The sequence below is a fragment of the Uloborus diversus genome, chromosome 2 (assembly GCF_026930045.1).
Source record: "Uloborus diversus isolate 005 chromosome 2, Udiv.v.3.1, whole genome shotgun sequence".
NCBI lineage: Eukaryota > Metazoa > Arthropoda > Arachnida > Araneae > Uloboridae > Uloborus > Uloborus diversus.
Window position 1 is genome coordinate 131651548 of NC_072732.1, and position 24862 is coordinate 131676409.

Genomic DNA, 24862 nt, shown 5'->3' on the forward strand with positions numbered 1-24862 from the left:
AATATATATTTGAATTTCGTGATGTCTCACATTCAGTACTAGATGTGTAGTTTAATTTTCTACTTATCCCCCACGAAGATCTTTAAGAGCTTTTTTTTTAAATGGACAGCTTGTGATAGTTGATGTCTTCAACTTTTCGTACACATTTCAGAATGTATTAGTAGTAGTAACTAAGATACGAAAAGTTTTTTTTTCTTGTATCTTATTTGTTGGTCCTCGAGTACAGGTCAAAGTTTAAGATCAAATAAATAATCGTTCAGCTTCAAAAGGTTTGTGAGTGATCCCCACCAATTTTTTAATTGTACATTCTACTTGACATTAGATTAGGTACATACTAGTATAAATAGTTTGGTTGCTCATTCTTGGCTTTAGGGGCAAAGGTGTTTGTAATATCTGCTAAAGCTGTGAGTGACCCACGGAAATAAGTATAGGATAACTACTCACCATAGTAGAGTACTCAGAAAACCATAAAACAGCATAGGTTACTGTTGGCCTTAGCAGTTAAACGGTCTCAAAGTTGATGATCCGGCCCTCCAATATTTTGTTCTTAATTGTAAAAAGAATAAAAATGCGATGTTAATTGGTTTCAAACTACCGCTTCTTTTGGTGACTTCCCCCAAACTTTCTTTTCCAACTGCAGCACTGGGTAAGTTCAAACCGTTTTGCTTTTTTTCGTTTGATTTAAAAATCTGTATTACTTTCCATATAAAAACGTGATAACATTATCTTTTTTTAAGCAACTGCTAATGCTTTTGAAGATTATACCAAGTGATCTCAATAAGCACAAGGCACAGTGATATGATAATTTTAAACTTATGAGACAAAAAAAAAGTATATCAAGATTACTTTATCATTTTATATATATATATACATAGTTTCTGTTGATTTCAGGCGAAGGAAAGTTTGACTGGTACAAAGAACCCTCATCTTGCTTTCTAGTCACTGCAAAACAAAGAAAAGACAAAGAATTGATGTCGGGGAGAAAGAATGTCAATATAAACGAAAACATTCCGAATGAAGAATCTCTTGAATTCGACTATTCCTCAAATTTTCAAGTGCACGTCAATAACACATCAAATAATTGTACACCAGTAAATATTAGAACTCAAGCTTTAAATTTACCAAGTTGTAAATATTCCAAAGAACCGTACATAATCGACTATGTTTGTCAACCTTTAAGTTATAACGCAAGCTGTAAGTATTATTGAAAAAGATTGTAAAATTTTAACTTTAAATTTTGTTACTTTAGTAGTGTATCTTTAAATATTTACATGAAGCTTTCATCATAACATTGAGTATGTATATTATATTTCAGATGAAATGCGCAACACGCATCCAAACGAATTTCTGCAAGAATATTCAAATATGAATCACCATCAAAGAGCAGAATTCACAAGGATACCACCGATAGTTCGTATTAACTACAATGATGCATCACCGATTAACCCAGTTTCAAGTCATCAACAGAGAGAAAATTTTGATCATTATCCATCAACAAGCACTCGAAATCATCAACATCGAAACTTTGTATCTGTAAACACTGGTGAGTACTTAAATTACAATAAAACTTTCAGTTGTAATGTTTCTTTCTAAAATTCTTTGCTACTGATTTTTTTTGAACTTAGAAGTCTTTAAAATATTATCGTAGGCAAAAACAAATATTTCTTAACTGACAAGCGCTAAATTGATTATTGCCCCCCTATTGCTTATAATGGGGGTTAGTTAGTTCAAAATGGAAGAGTGAACACCTTTCTAAACTGTTTTAATTGTGCACAGGGAACGTGCATTCACAAGCAATAGTACACTACAGCAAACACACATACACAAAAGAACCTTTATATAAAATAATTCTTGAACAACTGTTTATCAGGTTTTGTAGCATTTTCCAATTACAGCTGCCACTGTCCGTGTTTGTGAAAGCCTAGTAACGGTGAATACTCAACCTGGCTTACCTATTCATTGATTTTATTTCTGAGTCATATTACATAAAATCAGCCAGTGAGATGAAGAAAGCCAATAGAGCACCTTGTCTAGCATTACTGTAAAAGGCAAGCTAAACCTCCCCTGATTTCTTGGGTTTTTTAGTTTCTCATCTGAACTACTTCTTTGAAAAAGTGGGAAGTTGCTCCCTCTGGATACAACCAAGTACCTACCTGATATGATTTTAATCCATTAATGATTTGAAATTCAAAATTAAAATCTATGAGTTTATGTATTAATCAAATTAATAATATTTGAATAATAAGGGCAATACAAAATTGATTTTTAAAGGAAATAAATTAAATTTTGAAACCCAAGTCACCAAACTGTAGCAAAAACATAGCATCAGAAACTGGTAAAAGAAAAAAACTTCTTATGATGAATATTTTATTTCTAATATCTCTTTTCTTTCTTTTCTATAACTTGTACCTTTTCTTTCATTTTAGATTCTCAATCATTTTCAAAAAATTCTGCAGTACAGACAATGAACTTCTGTTACTTAGCAAGTGAAGAAGATACACCTTTTTCTCAAGCCGAATCTTGTAAATATTATAATATGGAATACTAATAAACTTTCTTTATCTGTGGAATATTTTCAAACAATGATTACAACCTGCTTTTGTTTTAACTGTAAACAACTTACATTTTTTATGAAAAGTAAATAGAAATTTTTTTTTCTTGCTGTGCTTCCAGGAAGGAAGCTAATGGGTAGGATTGAGAAGCAAAGAAGGGATATCTAGGTTTCTTAGAGGGTCATGCACCACGATGAAGTTATTGCCTATAGTTAGTCGAGCACATCATCTTTTTTAAGCTGCGTAGGGCTTACATTGACCACTTTAACAAATCTAGGACAGTTAAATGTAGTGTAAAAAATATGTAGGACAAAAGAAAAGAGTTCTTAACTAGCAAAAATTACATATTTCTGGGTTGTCGATAGACAAGGCGGGCCTCTAGTCAGTTTGGCAGCTGGTACGCCTGCCCCCAGCTTAAAACATAAATCTTATAGTAAATGCTGAGCTGCTCTCACCTCCACCACAGACCAGGCCCTTAGTTTTTTCAACCCGGCTGTTATGGTTTCTTGTTGGTCCTGCATAAACAATACAAAATATTACCTTTTTGTATTGACTTAATTTTTCAACATTTCTAACTGAGAATTATTTTTTTGGCAGCAACAATAAATTCAATTTAAATTTCTCAAATAATAAGCATTATATTTTAGAAAATAAACTCCTTACTTCTATTTAAAAAGGATTATGTAAGCGGATAGGAGAGCAGTAGAGCAGCTTCAGGTGCACACTTTCTCGTGGAGACATGGGTCACATTCACAAAAGATGTCTAGAAAAACATTGTCGTGGTAGACGAAAACTATCTATAGTTCAGAAATCAGCATGTCTATTTTGCTCTAAAATAGGTCAAAAATCTAATTCATCAGAAATTTTGTTTAAAATTGTTCCCCTGTGTAGCTTTTTTTATCATAAAGAAGTAAAACCTATCTATTCGATCTTAGAAAGTAAATACAAAAATCAATTACCTGAATATGCTAATTACCACTGGTAATCACAGAAACTAAGACTTCTATCTATGTTGAAATTTTGTTTATTTAGACAATAAATATGAGAAGAAAAAAACTCAAAATTCATACATATGCTTTTTAGAATTAAAAACACACAAACATCACAATTGTAGATACAAATTTCAATAGATAAAGGCACTTTATGAAGACACAATCAGATTACAAACTGACATTAATACAAAATGGACATATAAGCTAACAAGTGATGCCAAATGGAATGTCTCCCATGCATAACGTATAACTTATGAATATAAATAAATAAAATATAAATATATGAAATAAAACATTTAACTTCTAGGCACATAAAAAAATGTACAAAAACATCCATATAAGGTTTAAAGCTACCTGTTTCTGGTACAGTTAAAATGTTTGGATAATTATTAATAATTATTTCTTTTCAAAAAAAAAAAAAAAAAAACATAAATTTTAAACAAAAGAAGATGGTTTTATAGGAATCCATATAATAAGGAAATATGAAATTAGAAGTTGAATTGATAAGAATATGTGTCAGTTGAGCATGGGATATCAATCAGACTTTTATTTTTAAATCACAGAATTCCAAATGGTATGTGCTCAGAGAAAGTCAATAACCCACTGGGGGGGGGGGGGGGGAGAGAAACTCATCTGACATCCTCCTCATAAATTATGATTTTTACTAAATCATTGACATACATCATTTGGAAGAAAGCAGTCAACTGACTAAATAAAGTATGAAATTCGTAAGTTATAGTGTTTAAAATTATTTTGAATCATTTATTTTTATTTTTCAATATTTTTTAAAAATAAATGTGACAGTTTATGATGTTTTCTTAAGTTATGTGTCCTTAAAGGTTTCAATGCGTTAAATCAAATCTGTATTCAAGCAATTTTTTTTAAAGAACAACATGACTTATATTGCCCAAACATTGTTAACAAAATAATTGAATTTTTGAAATCAAAACAATATGCTACAAAAAAAAAAAAAAAAAAAAAAAAAAAAAATGCTCAACTTTGTAAAATTTAAGTTAATTATTATATTGCATTACAACAGAATGCGGCTGTTTGCAGTTAGATTATCCTGAAGCTCAACACATCAATTAAACTATTGAAACGAGCATACATACTTCAAGCTCTTGTAAAAATTAAGAGGCTGCTCAATATCTGCACAAGATTGTTGAATTGGTGTATGTTCGTACAAATTAAGTAATTTTTATGATTTCTAATGACCAAAGGTATAAAGTCTATAATATTGTTTTTCCAGAGTCATAAACCAAGGATTTTTATAAAAAATAATTATCCAATAATGCATACATATACTATTTTTCTTTTATTATAATTGAAGAATCAATAAATTGTAATGCTGAAGAAATCATTATATATCAAACAGTAATTACATACTGTGAATAAATAACAATGAAAATTATTAATAACGATTCTCCAAAGATACGTAAAAATCTCATAGATGCTTGTGATAATTGGACAGAGAATTATCACTGATAAAATCATTTTAAAAACATAGGACAACAATGGAAACACAAATTATTCATTTGAATATTATTGAGTAGCAAAATGATGCAGCAGGTACTGATCAGGTAACACATTTCATGAACTGCACAAAACTACCAATACGTCACATTAGGGACAAAAAATAATGAGCTGCATCTTAATGTTTTTACAATATAGAAGAAAACCAATGAAAATTAAAAATAAAGCTGGTGCTATGTAAAAACATTTTAGCAATTAATAATTATAATGCATAATTATTCATGCAGATTTGGCATTTTAAAAAACCATTTTGAGAATTTTATGAAACTTGGAAACATTATACGTTTGGACTAAATTTTGACAGACAAGAAACATTCAGTTTGCTTAAAAATGATACCTTTTAAGTTTTGATTTCCTTTTCTAAAGATTATTTCTTGTTTTACTTTCTCCATTATAATTCCAGCATTTTGCTTCCAGTTTTTCTTGAACCAAATTAATTGTTGAACCGAAACCAATGAAAAATAATAGTAATTTAGATTGTATGGAATAAATCATTAACAACATAACACTGAACTTGATAAAAATCAAGTGCTCTTAATCATCACATTAATTTTTAAAAACCTGCAATTTGTCAAATCCTAATTTTTGTTCTTACCGTCAAACAATACATAAATTTCAAATATATTATTTTAAAAAGATTTAAATATAAAAAACGATTTAAATATTTGTAGGAAAAGCATTTTTTTCAACTTCAAAACGAAAAGGAATATTTTAAACACATTCAAAAACATTCATATTTTCAGATAAAAAATATTTTGAGATATGTATATTTGAAAATTAATATTTTGCAGATTTCAACAAATTGATACAACATCAAAGAAAGATCATGATTAACAATGAGATGAATTAACTTCATTTTCCAATCTTGAATTGGAATCAAACTTAACACTTTTAGTTGTCCCTTTCATCTGCTGTTTCAGCACAATCTACAAGAGCCTTAACATCAGAATTAAGTGATGATTCATTTTCAATTTTTTCTCTAGCTTGTTTACGACTCAAATTCAGTACTCCGCCCTATAATTTAGACAAAAAGAGAAGAAACTAAATTGAGAAGAAAAAGAAGCACAACACTAAATACTAAATAACTGCAAAAAACTATTTCAGAACCCTATAAATAAGGATACATTGAAATCAAACATTGTAATGAGAAATAATTGAACACTCGCCACAAGAATGAGTAATAAACAGTAAAAAATTAACATACGAAAGAAACTTCATAAAAAGGAATTTTCTTAGAAATAATTTGAGGTTTTTCCTCTGTACCAAAATTAATTTTTAATGTTATTTATCATAAATCTTCATCTCCAGATGCTTTCATATATGCTTTCTCATATGTTAAAATAGTGTATCAAAACTATTAGGAACTTTTGAAAATGAAATTGCAACATTCAAAAGGTCCATCTAAGCAAAAAAGGCATGCCTCAGTTTTCTCTCGTACAATTATAATTTTCAAAAAGGTAATTTGCAGTACAGCTGTGCACAAGAAATGTCAATAAGAATAAATTGAAGTATCAATACTTGAACTTATTCTTGTAATTATTAAATATGTGCAAAATAAATATTTAGAAAAACGTTCATTGTCCAAACTTTACTTTTTGACAGTGTCTTTCTTGTTGATGAGGGCAATAAGAAAATAAAATAACCCTAAGTTTAAGTCCCCATTTATTAGCAGGCTCTTTCCATGCATGAAAAATGGAAAACTGTTTAATGAAACATTTAAAAAAAAAGCTATATGCTTTTCTGTACATTTTTAAAAATCATAGTAACACATTTGATGTGGATACAACAAATTTGGTCAATGTGGTTTCAGAGAGAGCCAAAATGGTCATTTCAGTTGCCCATAGGTACAGACATAAAAAAAAATCTAGTCAGTTATGGTTACAGTAAACCTGAAAATAATCACTGGACACTCGACAACTAAAAGCCTGCTGTGGTTACTTAAAAAATATTCAAACAGCAACACCATTGATTTTTTTAAATTTTGATTCCGTACCACAACTTTGTTTGCAACACAAAAATAATCTCAATTTCTAACATGACAATCCACATCATTAAAAGATAAGAAAATCAAATAAACCCTTCAATTTTTTTTTTATTTTTTACAAACATTAATTGTTATAACAATATTAGTTCTTACATTTCTACTATTCCATTATCTATAAATATTCATGTGTCTAGCACTACAGTTAGGTTTTTGATGCCAATCTTTATATTAAAACGTTTTGTAAAAATCACAGAGAAATATAACAGTAAGCGTATTTAAAACATATGCAATAAAACTGTTCAAACACACATCATTTCAAGTAATGTGTTATTAAAAATTGTCAAGCTAGAAAATAATAACTACTTTCGTTATGCAAAAAATGCATTATTCTACTCATCAAAACATATTATGCAAAAATTTGACAACTAAACAACTTTAGAAAAAAAAATACATGGCATAACAGTGTTGAATTTAAGTATAGTAAGTTTATTCAAATGTTTTACCTTTCTAGAATCGTTGATATTTAGTGCAATAGAAGTTCCTACACAAGCTAAGGTATTACACAATAAATAAATCATTACATATTTCCAGTGATTCAGAATTGTTTCTTCGGGCAGCCTATGTTAAAAATAAAATTGGTAAATAAAACTGCTGGATCATAGAAATCAACAAAATAGGCAAAAATGATTGACAAAAATGAAAATCAAAAGTAATAAGTCATTTTTTGAATTATTTTCAATAAAAATCAATGCAATTATTTGTGAAAGTATGCAGTATTCTTAAAACATAAATTTCAACAACTTTTCATTTTCAGTCAATGATGAAATTGCCTTCATTATCAATAGCCTTTGGCCTTCCAGAGTGAACATTTTGAAGCGTGGATCAATAAAAATCAGTTAGTATTGGAGCAAAACAATTGGAGATGACCTTTTGGATATCAATTGTTATTTTATCTTTTAGCAAGTGGAACAAAAGGAAATCAGATGGGGAAATATCAGGTGAGTATGATGGGCGAGACAACAACTGTCGTCAATCATTAATTTTTGTAAGATTTATCTTGAGGGACATGGTCTCTTTCATGCTTCAGAATTATACTTGTGGAAACTTGCTGCAATCTGATTTAGTTTTATTCCAATTGCCACAATACTTTTAATATGACAAAAACTTTATAATTTGGCTGTTATCTAAAATGCAATCAGTGGACATTTCGATCCAAAAATAACTGATTTTTATCCATCAGAAATTAAAAAGTAGCATATGAGTTGCAAAAAGTGGTTCATAACAAAAAGATTTACATCATTGATTGAAAATAAAAATTTGTTAAAATTTGTCTAAAAAAATGTATTGCTTTCTGGTAATCCGGGTAAAATTTATAGAAGATGACATTGCATAACCAAAATTTGCAATTGATAACAGCATTAATTAAAATAAAAAAATAGAAGATTTACATCAAGAAAGATTAAAGTACAAACCACTAAATAGAGATATGAACAAAATACAGTGGAACCTTGTTACTTGGCAACTTCTCCACTCGTAAAATTTGCTGTGTGTCCAACTCTTTCAAGCAAGATTCAACTTGTCATTTGTACGCTCCTTCACGATTTGGAATGCATAAGGTATAAGATTTAGTGGAATATTACATAAATGACAACTGGAAAACTCCAAGAACTGTACAAGTAGCAGGAAGAAGTGATGGAAGAACTTACTTCTGATGAGGGGAAAAGCAGAGCTGCCAACTGCTACTAAAAAATTATAGTTTCTACGAGCGTTGCTTTGAGTTATGAGTCTTTTCATCCTTAAGCTCAATTTTTTTGCATTGAAAAAAAGTCTCCTTGTGGCCTCAAAACACCTGAATGCTGAAATTTTAGTGTTAATTCTTATTTTTACAAATTTAGATTTTTAAAAGTTGGCAGTTCTGGGTAAAATAGTGAGATTAAGCATTTCCACTGCAGAAATTAAACAATGTGTTATGACTGAAAGAAAGAACAGAAGGTGTTGGAAAATGGTGCCCCAACACTGCTGTGGTCAACAGAAGCATCACTTGCTCAACAACTATGTTATTGACCTTTTTAGAAAAATTCTGAGAAATTGTCAATGACTGATAATATTAGATAGGCTTTTAGAGAAATTAATCAAAATTCTTCAAGTGCAAAAAGACAGGTAGGAGAGAAAACACATGAAAGAGAAAGAACACCTAATGGGATATTACCTGATAACTCCTCTGCCAAACAGTAACATCAAAATACCTCCTCCTCCTCTCCACATTCCACTTATGCATTCTGCTGACTTGGGTACCAGTTAGGCTTGCTAGATTTCTGAACTGTTTGACCGGGACACAGGAATCCCCCCCCCCCAACGTCATTAGTATTCAAAAGGATACACAACTGTGGCTGAATATTGGGGTGTTTTATAGGGCAATTTTTTCTCAACAGAATAAATGCTTTCTGAAATGAAAGCGATGTTCCCATCAATTTTTTTGAGGGTATATCCGCAGTAATCCATTACGCACAATTTGTGTATGTGATCATAAACATGGTATGTTATTATATAAAAATTTATGAAGCTTGGGGGTATACACTGTATGTCTAAAAAATGTTTGAGAGTATATGGCACACCACTGATATGATTCTAAAACAGGGCTAGTAAAAAATCACATCAGCAGATGAAATTTGAACATTTCACTTCTAAGATGTATTTACAATTTATTTTAGTTATAAAAACCATTTTGAATGAGGAATAAAAAGTGAAAAATATTTAGATTAATTTTCATTTTATAGGACTTTTTTAGACAGTCCTTTTTGGTTTTAATCTTGTTGTAAAAATACACACAAGCTAATCCGGTAATAATTTTACAAGTCAATGTTACAAATAATGAAATAATTATCCTAAATAATCTTACCATTTTTAGACCTCTTTGGTCATTTGTCATCAAATTTTTTTTCCGGGACGTGAAGTAAACCGGTTGGGACACCGGGATTTTGTCTGAAAACCGGGACTGTTGCTATCAAACCAGGACGTCTGGCAAGCCTAGTACCAGTAAAATGCAGTTAATTTTTATTTATGTATTTCATGTATACTACTATATATTTGCTTTTCATGGGTTTGTATCAGCAATCCTCTGTAGTCGGGAACCATACCCCAATACGTCCCCAAACATATTGATTTGATTTTATCTATTAAATAGAATGGGGAACAGTGAAAAATAAACTATTGAATAAAATAATTAGTATTATTTAATGAAATATACTTAAGTAAATAACCAGAAAGCAAAATAATTTACGCTTTTACTTTTCTCATTATTAAATAATGGATTCAATTTCACAGACCCTCATTTCAACCTATAATTACAAGACTAAAAACATGTTTTTTGCAGCATATTCATTAATAATTACCATTCTGCTTCTCATAGACAATTCGTTATAGGAAAAGTGCACAATATTTAAAAAAAATCTTCCAACATGAGGATTTTATTTTTTCATTACTAGAACTGAAATTACTGCTACCTCTGTTTGAAATTATTCTAAGTGCAAGATCATAGAATTAAAATCAATCAAGAGAAAAAACAAGACCTATGGGAGGGGTCGGGACTCCCCCACCCTTGTGTGCACCATTGTCTGGAACACATTTATCCAATTAACATTATGTATAATGTCAAACAAATTATTCTCTATTTTGACTGCCTTCCAGAACAAATTGTGTACATATGCCAAGATTCTACTATAATACCTAAATCTAACCACTAAGTTTCAGTCTATACAACAGTATTGTGAAACTGGAATACCAGTTTGTCTGGTTGCATTGAAACTCATTGAAATTATAAACATCTTTGAGAAATGAACAAATACATAAAATATATAATTTTTGAAAAGATATTTACTTATCCTTAGAGCCAAGTATTTCCCCTACAATAAGATTTGAAAAACCAACACCAATCATTTGAAGAGATGTAGCAATGCCCATAGCTGTACCAATTGTTGCTTGGTTAACAACTAGTGGTATTGACGGCCACATGCTAGCCTAAAATACAAAAATTGTGTAAATACAAGAATCATTTACCATATTAACTAAACAAAACCTTCTTCTATAAATAATTGAAACCTTTTTAAAAAAGGAATACAGCCCAATTTAACAATAAGGTTACAGTGTATTAAAAAAAAAATTAAGACGAGTAATTTTTCAGAACTTTATTTTTGATCAAGTACATTAAAAAAATAATAAGCTAAGTCCATTAAAAGGCATATCTGTGTTTTAAACAGAGTAAAACTGATTGTGCACAAACCAATTTTGTGCAGAATTTTATAGTTGCATCAGGATGTTTCAAAGTCTTACCATATACATATGGTAATACCATATGTATACCATATACAGGTATATTTAATTCTAATTCCATGTAAAAAATAATGAAATAAAAATTGCATGAGTTCTTAAAAGTTATTAATTTCATGGTAAATATTTGAAGTATTCAACTTCAGTAAACTAGGGATACACAAGCACTGGAACACCAATCAAGTATTGCGTTCCTTGTAAAATATTTTTTTTACACAGACAAAATAAAAATATTGCAGAACGCAGTGTCTGCAAATTTTTCATTTTCATTATTTTTGTCATCTGTTGTACTTTAACTTTATTGTATAAGCTTGTTTATTTAGTTTCAGCTGAAAAAAGCAAAAAAAAAAAAAAAAAAATGTAAAATTCCAAAATTTCCCCTTTGTGAGTGGGGGAATTCCAAATACATTTCTTCAAATAACTCTACTGCACTTTACCTTCCCACAGCAATATAACGCTAAGTATTCCATGTTATTCTGCTTAAATTTGTTGACTATTTAAATGAAAAAGCAATTGTACTTTATAAGCACCCTATATTTTGCTGCACTAGTTTTATAATAGATTATTATTTTTCAATTAAATACGTTTTATAAAACGTTAAATTGCTTTGTAAAGGGCACAAAGGATAAATTTTGTTTCTTCTCTTTTGAAAATATTTATCTTTCTGGAAAATTTTTTTACCAAGAAAAACTTTAAATAAATCAAATTTTTACAGCAGTTGCAAAAATAAACTTACAGCAGCTACAGAATATGTTATTCCAAGCCATATGGTAGATACTAAAGGATGAACTGTTGTAAAAGCTAATAATCCAAACACAGGAATTGTTAAAACTGAGCAAAGAATGCATAAAATTCCTCTTTTACCAAAAACATCCTAATAAAAATAGAAACACAAAAATTAGATAAATAACATTCTATTACATAATTCACACAATAATTTTTAAATAAGTAAAAGGGAAAATTAAATTATGTAGGGCGATATAATGAAACAAATTATTTAACTTATAATGAATAAAACATAAGAATTCAATATAAACACTCACAATAAGTCCGCCCAAAAATGGAGAGAGTATTAAAGAAACATCGTATACAGCACCAGCCATGTAAGCTGCAGTGTTATCATCATAATGATATTTATCTTTAATGAACTTGCTGAAAGATGAAAAAATATATATAATACTAATATTCATGATTTGATTGAATACCCAATTTTAAAAATAAATTCTCAATATTATTTTACAAATTTGTGAAATGATCTATATAACACAAAACCTCTGATTCCAAGGCATGCCCTTTAATGGTCCTCTACAGTATTAGTATTCTATTTTACTAGCTGACCCCTGCAAAGCATTTGTACTCAACAGAATGAATTCAAAAACCTGTTTTTTTATTTTTAGGCTTTATTTTTAAATAACAAAAAATGTCACTTATTTGCTTATTTTCAATGATAGAGGTACAAAAATCTTTAAGGATAGTATACCCCTCCCCCCCCCCAAAAAAAACACATTGGAAAAATAAAATATATGTGATCTATCATGTAAAAATAAACTTTTTCCTCCGATTTCAATGCAAAAAAAAAAAAAAAAACTGGTTTTGAATTCAGCCCCCAATGAGTTTTATTCACTCATGGAAATTTGAGCCAGAATTCAGCGGAGGAAAATTAGACACTCAAAGACTACATTTTCTGGCCTATAGGAGGATTGATCTCATGCCTCTCGAGTTATTAGCAGAATTCTCTTATCATTTGAACTAATAGGCCTCCATCTCCAAATGTCATGCACTAAACAAGGTATAACAAAGCAACAAAATAAACTGAAGTTGACACCTCTATTTTGTTAGAATATTTTGAAAAAGTTATACTATGTTTTTAACATGTTAAAATTAATGTCTTTTTTCTTGATTTTAACAACAGAACTGTAGCTCAGAATCCTGCAATCAGTTTAGATTGTATATTCATGGAAGTTTGGATCACAAATTCGCTAAAGAAAATTAGCCATTAAAACAATATTTTTTGGGCTTTGGGGATTTGAACTCACAACCTTTGCATTCTTAGCACAACAGTGCAATCAACTGGGTCTAGGTTTTGACATGCTATGCTTTGAAATACTGCAAAATAAAAAATAAATAAATCAATTGTTTCGACTAAACACCTAAATTGTGTATTCTCTTTATTTTATGCCGAAAGCAATGAAAAAATCTTTAAAAAGCCTTACTTATGAAATTTGATAAAATATTAAGAGAGTTATGGTGTTGCCATAAAAAGACATCTTTTAGAAATAATAGATATGATTAATACCAGAAAGAAAGGTAAATATCTGCAGATTTATTAAAACTAAATTTAAGTCTTCATACAACAATGACAAAATTTTGTATTGAGTAGAATCAATGAAACATGTTTGGCTTTAAAAATTTAATTTAAAAGACCAATTTGGCAGATATCTAACTGAATTTTATTATGTAAAATGCAAACTGAAGAAATACTTGAAGTTAAATTGGGTTTTTAAGTCATAACTTTCAATATGAATAAAATAAAATCTGGTAAAAAGGTGTAGAGACAGGCAGCTACAAACATTACTTATCTACATCAAATATTCAATCATCAAACAGTTATAAAAATTTGACGTTCATGAAAATTGGACAAACTCATTGGACGTTCCTACAAAAGAAACTTATTTTTGAATAAGTTAGATTAAACAATAATTTTTAATAATACAAATATTTAAAGTATAAAAAATTGCAAAATGAAAAAAATAATAAGCACAATTAGAAAAAAAAAAAAAAAAACTACTGAGATTACCTGGCATCAGCAACAAAAGGGAAAACCCCATTGTAGAAAAACATAATTGTAAAAATCACCAGCCAATATGACATGGAAAAATGCTTCACATCTGATACCCTCTGAAAAACAATATGCTAATGTCAAGCTTTTAAACTCAAACTTTTAAATCATATTAGATACATTTTTTCTTCAAAAATGAAAATTAAATAAGATTTTAATTTAGGAATAGAATATTTTTTTCTAAACTCTATCTAAAGTTGAATGACAACTTTTGTTGAACAACTTTTTTTTTTTTTCATTTTTAAAGTCAAAAAAAAAAAAAAAAGTTTACATCAGAAAAATGTTTAATAAAAAGCCATTTCACAGAAAACGGCCATTTTGTCTCGCATGTGACACCTCATATATTTCATTAAAAATAATACTTTGAAATATCAATGAACAAATTTTGCCTGCTTAACAAATAACAAACTTAAGTATGATTTCTTAAAAAACATATGTGTGATTGGCAACAAATTTTGTCTCATTACCACTTAAAATTATTTGTTTTTAATGAAATATATGAACTATCACGTGCCTGAGAGACAAAGGGTTGACTTTTTTGTGGAATGGCCTTAATATCAAGCAGCAACAAAAAAGGCAAAAAAAAGTTGTCTATGTACATTCTCTTCAGAGCTAAGCTCATTCTAAGCTTCAGAGATGCCTTAATAGTTAATGTTTAACCTTATATTAAAATATGACTTTTAAAATGAAATACATTTTATATGAATGAAGCATTGTAAAAACAACAGGCCATATTGTTTTTCATTCACAACTAAACAATACTATTTTGCTAATTTACAACTGACTGATACTCCTGATGAGAAGCGAAGTGAATATCATTAAAACTTACAGCAAACTGGCATTAAAAATATAGCACAGTCTTATGTTTTTTACTCTGAAAATACTTTATTAAAATACTATACTTCAAAAGAAAAAAAAAAGTTGCAAAAATAGCATCATATCACAATATTCGGCAAACAAAATAATTTTAAAGACAACCTAAGAGGTTTTTTTTCTTTAAATTTGAACTTGAAAGTGCAAGAATAATAATATGCATGCTTGTATTTGAGTGTGATCAGGCATATGAAGCAAATAGTTGTACAGTTTCTAAACCACAAATGAGAAAAATCAAAATAACACAATAAAAAGTATGACTAAACAATTAAGGAAATTATTTAATTTTGCAACACTCAAAATGTTCTCCATGAAATTTTTTTATTTGTTTATTTCATCAAGGGATTGAGAACTTAAGCAGACTATACATAATTATAAACAATAGTCTATAGCATTCACTTCTTTTAAATGAAACACTACCTTTAATACAGTAAAAATAGGGGTCGGACCCAAACATCCAAAAAAAAAAAAAAAAAAAGCTAAACCTGGTGCAAATTGTTTATTACCCTCCCAATAAGAACAGGTAAAAAGTCCCACCCCATTGTGCGTCGGGTTTTGGAATGGGGAGCATCTAAAAATTGCTATTTTGGGTATTTTTCCAGAATTTTTAGAGTTAATTTAAAGTGAGAATATTATGTTATACTAAATTTAAAAGCATAAAATTAAAGGTGTTTGACCCCCAGGAGGGATGACATAACCCACCAATGCTACAGAGCCCCCTGTCCCTGTAAAACGAAGCAGTACCCCCCGAGCCCCCCTCCATACATTTCATATGGAAACATTATTTTATGCTAAGTTAAAGTTAGAAATCAAGTATGTCCATCCTCCAAGAGCGATGGTGCACCTCCTCTCAAAGCTACAGCACACCTCCCACCCTCTGCCAAATAAAATAAATCCTTTCCCCCCCACCTTTTATTTCAAGTAGAAGTATTATTTCATGCAAATCTAAAATGTATTAAATCAGGACTGTCCACCCCCATAAGAACAGTAGCTCAGGTCCCTAAACGAAATTATATACTAAAATATTATCCTTCCCCCCCACCCCCTCTGATGGTGTACATTTGATTAAATGACCAGAAAAATTACGCTGAACTGTTTTTTGCTTTCAAATGATTTCTCCTCAGCTTGTAACAAAAAGTCTTCGTTATCAAGATGTTTTTTGGAATCTAGATCCTCAGCAAAATCGTTATTGTTGCAGCTATGTCTAACACAGTTTGTGCATATAATTGAGCACTTCAGTCCACTTTCAGACTTTTCAAACATTCACTATATCCAATGAACCCCTCAGAGCAAGAACAAGATTTGAGATGCAGAAAGTCTTCTAGAGCAGAAGGCTTGGCTGTTGTAATAGGACGCAGATTATATTTCTGTGGTGCTTTCTTTGCACCCATCAAAAATGACACTAGCTTTCCCATACTTACAAGTGACCAACACACTGCATTGCTGGCATATTTCCTTGAAGCTTACTTATCATTACCCAAAATATGATCAAGCAGGTATCTTCCATTTATTACATATAAGGCAGTGATAAGCAAAGGGATGTAAGTGGCAAAATTAAAAATTTGGAGATAACCAGTACAAATGATTGGTGAACCTCTCCTCTATCTTGGGGCAAGAAATGGTACTAGTAGACCTGGTAGTTGCTTCTATACAGCATGATTTAGAAAAGAAAATCAATGAAAGCCTACCTAGAATCTTATCTTTAAACGCGTTTTATTCAAAACTTGAAAATGTCCATTTACATCCCTTTGCTTCTCACTGCCTCATATATGACACCAGCTGTTCGTTCTGTGATGTTGGATGAACCTTTTGCTTCAGATAATAGCACTTTAACGATACAGGATTTCTTTCCTTCTGAAACCAGATTCATTGAATACTGATGGAGGATCAGCGCATAACTCGTACCAGAAGTTTTTAGCAATTTGTTATTCCATCTTTACTGTTCATACCATTCGGTGTAAAACATGGTCTGGGCTTACATATCTTTACAGATAGTAACTACTCTCGTAACAAAAGCTAAAGACATAACTGCTTACCTCCTTTACAAAGAAATGCCACAAAATTGTTTGCCTTCAATTTCCTGTGATGTTACTACCCGAACGTTAAAGGTCTCATCGCAACTCACCTTATCATCAACAAGCAATACCACTACAACTTGAGAGGGAAGAAACTTCTGAGGGCTTTAGAAACGGATTGTGATTTCCAAACTGGGACACAAAAAGGTGTAAATATTTAGCATTCTATTGTTGTATTGCTCATTGCTCTCATCAAGACTTATTCTATCGTTGAATCACTATAGGTTCTAGACCACATGAATTTGTCACTGCGTTAGATCGTTGAATAGCTGATGTTTGATGTGATCAAATTTTTTTATCGCATAATGTACTCAAGTTTCAGATAGTGTTGCAAGTATATGTCCGCCTATTTAGCATAATTCACATAACCAGCTGCGTAAAAGAGAGGTAGCTTGGTCTTTGCAAATGAGAACTCCCACCGACTTAGAGGGTGCAGAATTGCATCATTGCCCGTCTCACTATTGGCAATTCCGGTTTGTCCCACCCTTACGGTAATGGCAAAAGATTATAGAAAAGTTGAAGTAAGTTAATCAAGAAGAAGTAGGGAAACTTTGGTCAATTTGGACTTTTTTTATGCTGCACAGGAATTTTGTTTTCCAACGCTCTAAACAGTTTAATAACTCCAGTCACAAATAATTTGGTTACTGAGCTCGCTTAGATCTTTTAGAATTATCATTCTGATATTGCTATATCATTGTGAGGCATTTTGTACTTTGAAAAAGTTTAAGTCAGGGAAATTTTTTCGTAAACTTCACTGCAATAGTTGATTTTAGAATGTAAATTCAGGGTGACCCCCCCCCCTCAAAGCGATGGCACACTCCTTAAGTGTGACAGAGTACCCATCCAGAATAAAAGTCCTTAAAAAAGAAAGAAATACCCTTTGAAAAAACTGCCTCAAAAATTCCAATGACGCAAAGCTGCTCCATGGACCCCCCAAATTCCCCCCCACCACCTGTGCACCCCTGTTAATTAGATTTTTTTCTGTGAGAGTTTATTGTATTACTATTAAAGAGTGATTTCTACGAGGTTTGAGAATTATTTTAATAAAAATTATTTTTATTTAAATAGAGGATTATTTCGTCCCCCCCTTCCCCCCAAAACCCCACGTGCAAAGTGCTGGGACTTTTTACCCCTTCTTGCTGGAAGGGTAAGAAGTAATTTGCAATAGGTTTCACCTTTTTTTTTTGGATGTTTGGGTTTGGCCATTTTTTGAGCTAATTTTACTGTACTACTTAGATATTTTTCAAATTTGGTACTTAATAACTTGCATGTTATGTGTAAAAGAATACTGACAGTTAAGTTATTTGCAGCAAGATAAAATATAAATAGTTATTTTTTGTCAATAATATTTTTAACTAAAATTCTCTCAAATTTTCTAAACATGCACAAGAAATATTAATTAAAAAAAATTTTTTAAGAGCAATTTAAAGTGTTGCAACATCATGCAAAACTGTCGAATGACAAAATACATATTCTAAATTAGCTGAATAAATATTACAAAATCTTGCAGAAAAATTCTCAATTGTTCAAATGGTTATTTTTAATAAAAAGAAAGAAAAGAAGTTAAGTATTCTATGAGGCACAAATACTACTAACCAGATTCGTAAAGATTAAAACAAGTGTTATTATTATTTTTCACTTCCTTTTACAAAAAAGGATTCGCGAAAAAATTTTCGCTCAAAATTCGGCCTTAATTTTTATTTTGCTCACCTCCGAATTAAGGTTGAGCTTTTTTTTCAACCCGACCACAAGCGGATAAGCACCTAAGAACGTATTAACACTTGAAATATCCATTTTGACTTTCTGCGAGTTAATTACAACAACTTTTCTCGTGACGTCCGTATATACGTATGTGTGGATGTGCATATATATGTTGCATAACTCAAGAACAATATGTCCAAGAAAGTTGAAATTTGGTACGTAGACTCCTAGTGGGGTCTAGTTGTGCACCTCTCCTTTTGGTTGCATTCAAGTGTTTCTAAAGGAGTCTTTTGCCCTTTTTGGGGGGGGGGGAATCATTGTTAATTTCGATGTAAACTCAAGTGGTGTTATAATTTGGTGGACACTTGTCGATATATCACCAGTCTTTTGGTCACCAAGTTTTGTCGCCAAGTTAGTGACAAATTTGGCGATTTTTTTCTTTTTTTTTAAAAATCTGGTTTCAATTTGACCACTGATGGTGATATTTAGAGAGTAAACTATTGAATCACATCAATATTGCCAATAATGGGAAAATGACATTAAAGTTGGGGTAACAGGAAGTCATGTGATGCACACTTCAGCTCATTTTCATTCAACTTACATGTACATACTTACAACTAGTTTTGACTGAGAGCTTATTGAATCCATCATGCCCAATCTTTTAAAACCATACACATCCAGCATACCAACAATTATTGCAGAAATAAATCCAAGTCCGCAAAGACCAGCACCTGAAAATTAGATTATGAAATAGTAATTAAACAATATTATGAAATAGTAATGAAACAGAATGAAAGATAAATAAGTGCACACGTATGCACATAAATAAGCATATAAATACAGTCAACTCTTGATAACGCGAAGTCCCAACAGACTGGCTAAAACATTCGAGTTGTTGGTAGTTTGAGTTGTGGGAAGTATTCTGCCAACAGTCTCAAAAGTTTGGGACCTAATGAAAACTTTGAGATTAAGGAATATTCGAGTTACAAATTTTGAGTCATTGACATTCGGCTGTATGCATATATACATAATATTCTTACCAATCCACAATGTGTATTTTAATCCAACAGCATCACTTAAGTGTCCAGTCAAGAAAAAATTCAGAACACTCCCAAGGCGAGAAAAGGCCAAAGTAATACCAAAGGCTAAAGCAAGTTCTTTCCCAGCAAACCAGAAGGATGTGATTCTGTTTTGTACAACTGCAATAAAATTATTTTTATTATTGAAGCTAGTAGCATATCAAGCACATTAAATTTCCAAAAAAAGCATGTATCTTACAAAATGATATTATCCTCATACATATAATAGCCAATAATCAAGTAATGCTCCTGATGTCATCAACAATGAAACTCGCGCCACGGCATGATAATTTGATGATATATTTTGGTAATGTTTAACATGCAGGGAAAGTTTTAGAAGCAATCTGTGAGATCACACCTCCCCTTCAGTGTTAAAATTTTTGGCAGTAGTAGACATGGCTCATAATGTTGGAGACGCGGATATAGATTCATTTATCTTGTCCGCATTATGCAGAAGATATGCAAAATATTCAAAACGTGTTTGAGAGGTGTTTCAAATGTTTACAAAAGTTATGCAATGATGTTCAAGGGACAATGAGGGCCGATTTATTACTGAAAATACGACGCTATACTAATAGGTAAGATGCTGTCAAAATTTTCCCGTAAGTTGGTATAATCAATTTTCTGGTCTTAAAATGTTCCGTATATATTAAACAACTAAAATAAAATCATTAACAGATAATAGATTAATTTTTATTACAAGTAGTAAATTATTTACAACAGCATACGATTTCTCTCGAAAAATTTTAATGCTCTAATTAAATTCCTTGGGAAAAGGTATACTCCAATTCAAAATTTAAAAATATTTTTTTTCCGTGCTAACAAAAGTTCAAAAGCGTCTGAAAAAATTACAAAAATGTGTCTTAATTACGCAATTTTTAAAAAATTTGAAAATAGAGCGGTTTCTGAGACCTCACGTCTCCTTTTATGTCCTACTTTTTCACCTCCCATGTTACAGGTTAAGGAAATTGCGACAAAATTTGTCAGTCAGGGAGACTAAAAAATTTAGCTCATAGTGCTGATTCTGCAACACATTTTAGCAACACTATAGATCATTTCACTTTCACAAAATATATTTATGTTTCACAAGTCATATTTGGTGGGAGCAGCAATGTTAGTGCAGAAGTTCCATAGCCTGTACTTTGGCCATGACCAATGCATTCAAGCTGCAGTGGTAACGATAGTGGCGCCAGGGGAGCCAACCTCCCTAACAGCAAGGGCGCATCCCCTCCCCAAAATGAGAAAAATACCCCTCTTAGTTAACACCCCCTCTAAAAATTTCAATGGCGCAGTCTGTACCATGACTTCCCCTCCCCTCCTCAGGCGGACACCCCTGGTGGTGGGGGATTTGCACAAAGGTGTGAAGATCTGTTTCCTGTGTGCTTTATGTTTACTTGGATACTTAGAAGTACAGTCCAAATTATCAAAGGAAGTCTTTGAATGATAAAATAAATAATACTCATTATTATAAAGTTATATAGACAAAGGTGAATTTAAAGAAGTGGTTATAGTTAAATTAGTTGCAATCAGTAAATTTGTGAAAAAAAATGAACCAAATCTTATTTTTAAACAAATAATTCAGAAAAGAAAAATTTGGATCTTACTTGTTAAAGAGCCATTTCCAGCACCAAAAATAAGTCTACCCAAAAGCATAACAGGTATCATAGCTGCAGTACCTCTGTATGTTGCTCCCAAAGCAAATAAGCAAGAACCAATAACACAAAAGCTTGAAAACAGGAAAGCTCCAACTGCAAAATAATGATTGCAGAAATATTGCAAACAACTTTGTAACGTAATATGTGTATACAATTTTCAATGTATTGATTTTTTCTGTAATAAATGGAACAAGAAAATATGAGCAATATACAAGTGGGAAAAAAAAAATCAATTTTAACACTTATGTTGAAAAATAATCAATTATGAGGTTGCATAAAAATGTTACAAAGATACATACTTCGATTTCCAAATTTATCAATGAAAAATCCAGCACCAATAACAACAAAGGCATTTCTGTAAAAATAATGAGAACAATAATTATATGAAAATTAAAATATGCAAAGAAAATCATGATAGAAATATGATTTCATCGCAAAAAAAAAAAAATGAAATGTTTCCTGCAAAACTTTTTAGCCATTTCCAATATTTAACTAAACATTGACATTTTCTGATTTTTCATAATATGAACCTATTTTAATGCTGATCTAATCATTTATATAATAGGCTCATACATCAGTGGTGCAAACAAGAGTGAAGCCCACCCATGGCACAGATTGTGGCTGTGAAGTTTTTGGAGGAGGGGGTCAGTTTTAAAAACATTCATCATTTCATATGATAAATTTTCATACCTAATTCTTTTTAGGAAAAAGAGAAAACTTACGTCCAAGAATAGATTGCATAGAGATAGTTATATTGTTCAGAAGTCATGCCAAGACAATCAGTGCAGCATGATGAATTTGTTGTATTATCGCACTTATAATCCTGAAACAAAAAGCAATCATTTAGCGTTTGTATATCTATTAAGAAAGAGAAAAGAGAGATCTACATACTTTTTCCATAGCATCTTGGAGAACACTTGGCATATCAAAACAGTAATATGATCCAAAAGTAAGCAGGCAATTGAAGAATAAAACCAGAAATCTATAAATCGCTAAAAAAAATAAATAATAAGATTTTTTTTAATGGTGAAAAATACAATGAGAAAAAAGGTATGCACATTGAAGGAAAACAATGTATTTGCCTTTGTTAGTTTTTATTGCATAAATAAAAAACATGGTTCTATATGAAAGGTTCAAAACATGGATGCATGATTCATTATATAGATACACACAAAAAATTGCATTAAGCGATATTTAGACAACTAATTTAGAATATATTTTTTTTCTTTTTTCAAAAATAGAAAGATTTGTTTTTTTGGTAAAATCAATATAGTTGTGAAAAACTGATTTCTAGCACTTATTTATTTTTCTTTTTTGAAAGAATAAACAGACATTTCATTTTTTAAAAAGTGTAAAGAGAAAAAATTCACAGAAAATAGCTTAAATGTGCATAACAGTCAAGATGTTTTAATAGTAAAAAAAATAAATAAATAATAATAAAGCATATGAATTATAAATAAGAGAGACAGTTTCAACTCTTTTTTTTTTTTTTTTTGAAGAGAGAGAGAATTAGTACAATCAACACGTTTGATTTTATTCAGAACCTTTAGCAATGTTTTGCCAAACCAAAATAATAATATTTTGTAATATTTAAAAAATTACCTTCTTGATGATAACTAACATTGCATTTACATATTTTTCAAACACAATTGAGGTACTAATGTTGAAAAGGGTGTAAGTTCAAAAAATCCAATTTTACAGGAGAATTATAAAAAAAGTTTTGGAGGTGCATATTTTTTTCATTAGACCACAATTTTTATGTTTTAAAGTAGTCATTTTCAAAAATTGGAATCACATAACTTCTTTAAGTTATTAAATTATTAGTAAGAATGGCGAGAGGTTTTATTAGCAAAAATATTTTTTTTTTGCATATTTTTTGGACTTACCCCTTTTTAGTTTGTGCCTCCATTTTAAAAAGAAATTTCCATACACATAAACTTAGAAAAATACTTGCAATAAAAGACATACTATGATATGTTTGCTAAGAGTAACAAATGATATTATTAAGTAGAAGCTACTGCTTTCAAGTTAGGGCAAAGGAAGAACTATATGAAATATATCGGCTGCCCGGTTATATCATCCAGAGACTTGTTTCTTCCATGGGTTAGATTCATCAGACTGCTTCCAGCTTGCTTATATTAATTATTACAGATTGATGAATCCATAACAAGAACAAAATTGCAGACTTTGGATGATGTTATAACTGGGCTGTGGGTATATTGCACATGACATTATACTCAGTACTGCAGTTCAGAGAATGTTATCCCCCGAAATATTTGTTTCTTTTTTTGCCAAGATGTAGTACAACTTGATACGCAACTCTGTAACGGCAGACATTGACCACCATTTAACTCCTTAATCTTGAAATAAACAGGCAAAAGCAGTCTATGAGGATTGGATATACAATGCTGTTTGCATTCTCGTAAGCTATGGAAAAATATGTTTGTGCACATGTGCTTTTTGGACGCTTGCAAATTAACAAGTTGGATTCAGTAGCCAAAGGAATTGGTTTCTCCTTGTAAGTTAATACAACAAACGGTTTTTTATAGCAAAACTATTGCAAATGAAATCCTAGTTGGTTTCAAACTACCTTTTCCATTTCTGAGACTCCCTAAATCCCAAAGTGAGTTCCCCAAATATTTTTTTCAACTACAGCACTGATTATACTAATGTCAAAAAATGAAAGAAAAGACTTTATATTAGATAGAATTTTTTTAAAAACATTTCTAAGTGAATTAAGATTGATTAAAATATTTTGCACTTACGGTGTCCAACTTCTACGCACATTTTTGATCTTATAAGAGTAACACCTATCTAGCTAAATAACTTTCGTTACAAAAATACTTTCCGAATTTGTTTTGACCTTGAACAAAATTTGGAACTAGCACAGTGCTCTGGCACCAAGATGAAGCATTAATGAACATGAGCAAATAAATCAACAGAAAGTTAGTGATAGTGCAGTCGATAAGAACGTACAAAAAGTGAATTAAAATGAAATTTTGGTAGATGCATGGGAAAAGAAGTACTCTTAGATCTTAAAAGAAATTCACAATGCTGGCTACAAAACGACTTTTTCTACAAAATTGAATGATTTATTCCAGTATCATGCCTATTTCTTAACAATTGTCAACCCTTGAGTCATTTTTGCAATGTCAACAAAAGCGATAGCAGACGATGATTCCAGTGGCTTGCCTCTTCTTGAATTCAAGCATGGCCTACGTAAACAAAATAAAAAATATATTGAAAATAATGA

The 24862-nt window shown here is 30.7% G+C and overlaps 1 protein-coding gene across 1 annotated transcript; it reads right to left on the bottom strand.

Annotated features, from left to right (window-relative positions):
* Window positions 1-3570: 3570 nt before the first annotated feature.
* On the bottom strand, window positions 3571-24740 carry LOC129217338 (major facilitator superfamily domain-containing protein 1-like). Its single transcript, XM_054851622.1, has 13 exons — window positions 24375-24740; window positions 22501-22601; window positions 22332-22432; window positions 21909-21964; window positions 21559-21702; window positions 19916-20074; window positions 19491-19606; window positions 14185-14285; window positions 12431-12539; window positions 12124-12261; window positions 10939-11078; window positions 7565-7679; window positions 3571-6091 (listed from the first exon to the last, which is right to left on the bottom strand). The coding sequence occupies exons 1-13, from the start codon at window positions 24394-24396 to the stop codon at window positions 5969-5971; spliced, it is 1425 nt and encodes a 474-aa protein (XP_054707597.1). The 5' UTR covers window positions 24397-24740; the 3' UTR covers window positions 3571-5968.
* Between the last annotated feature and the right edge of the window lie 122 nt (window positions 24741-24862).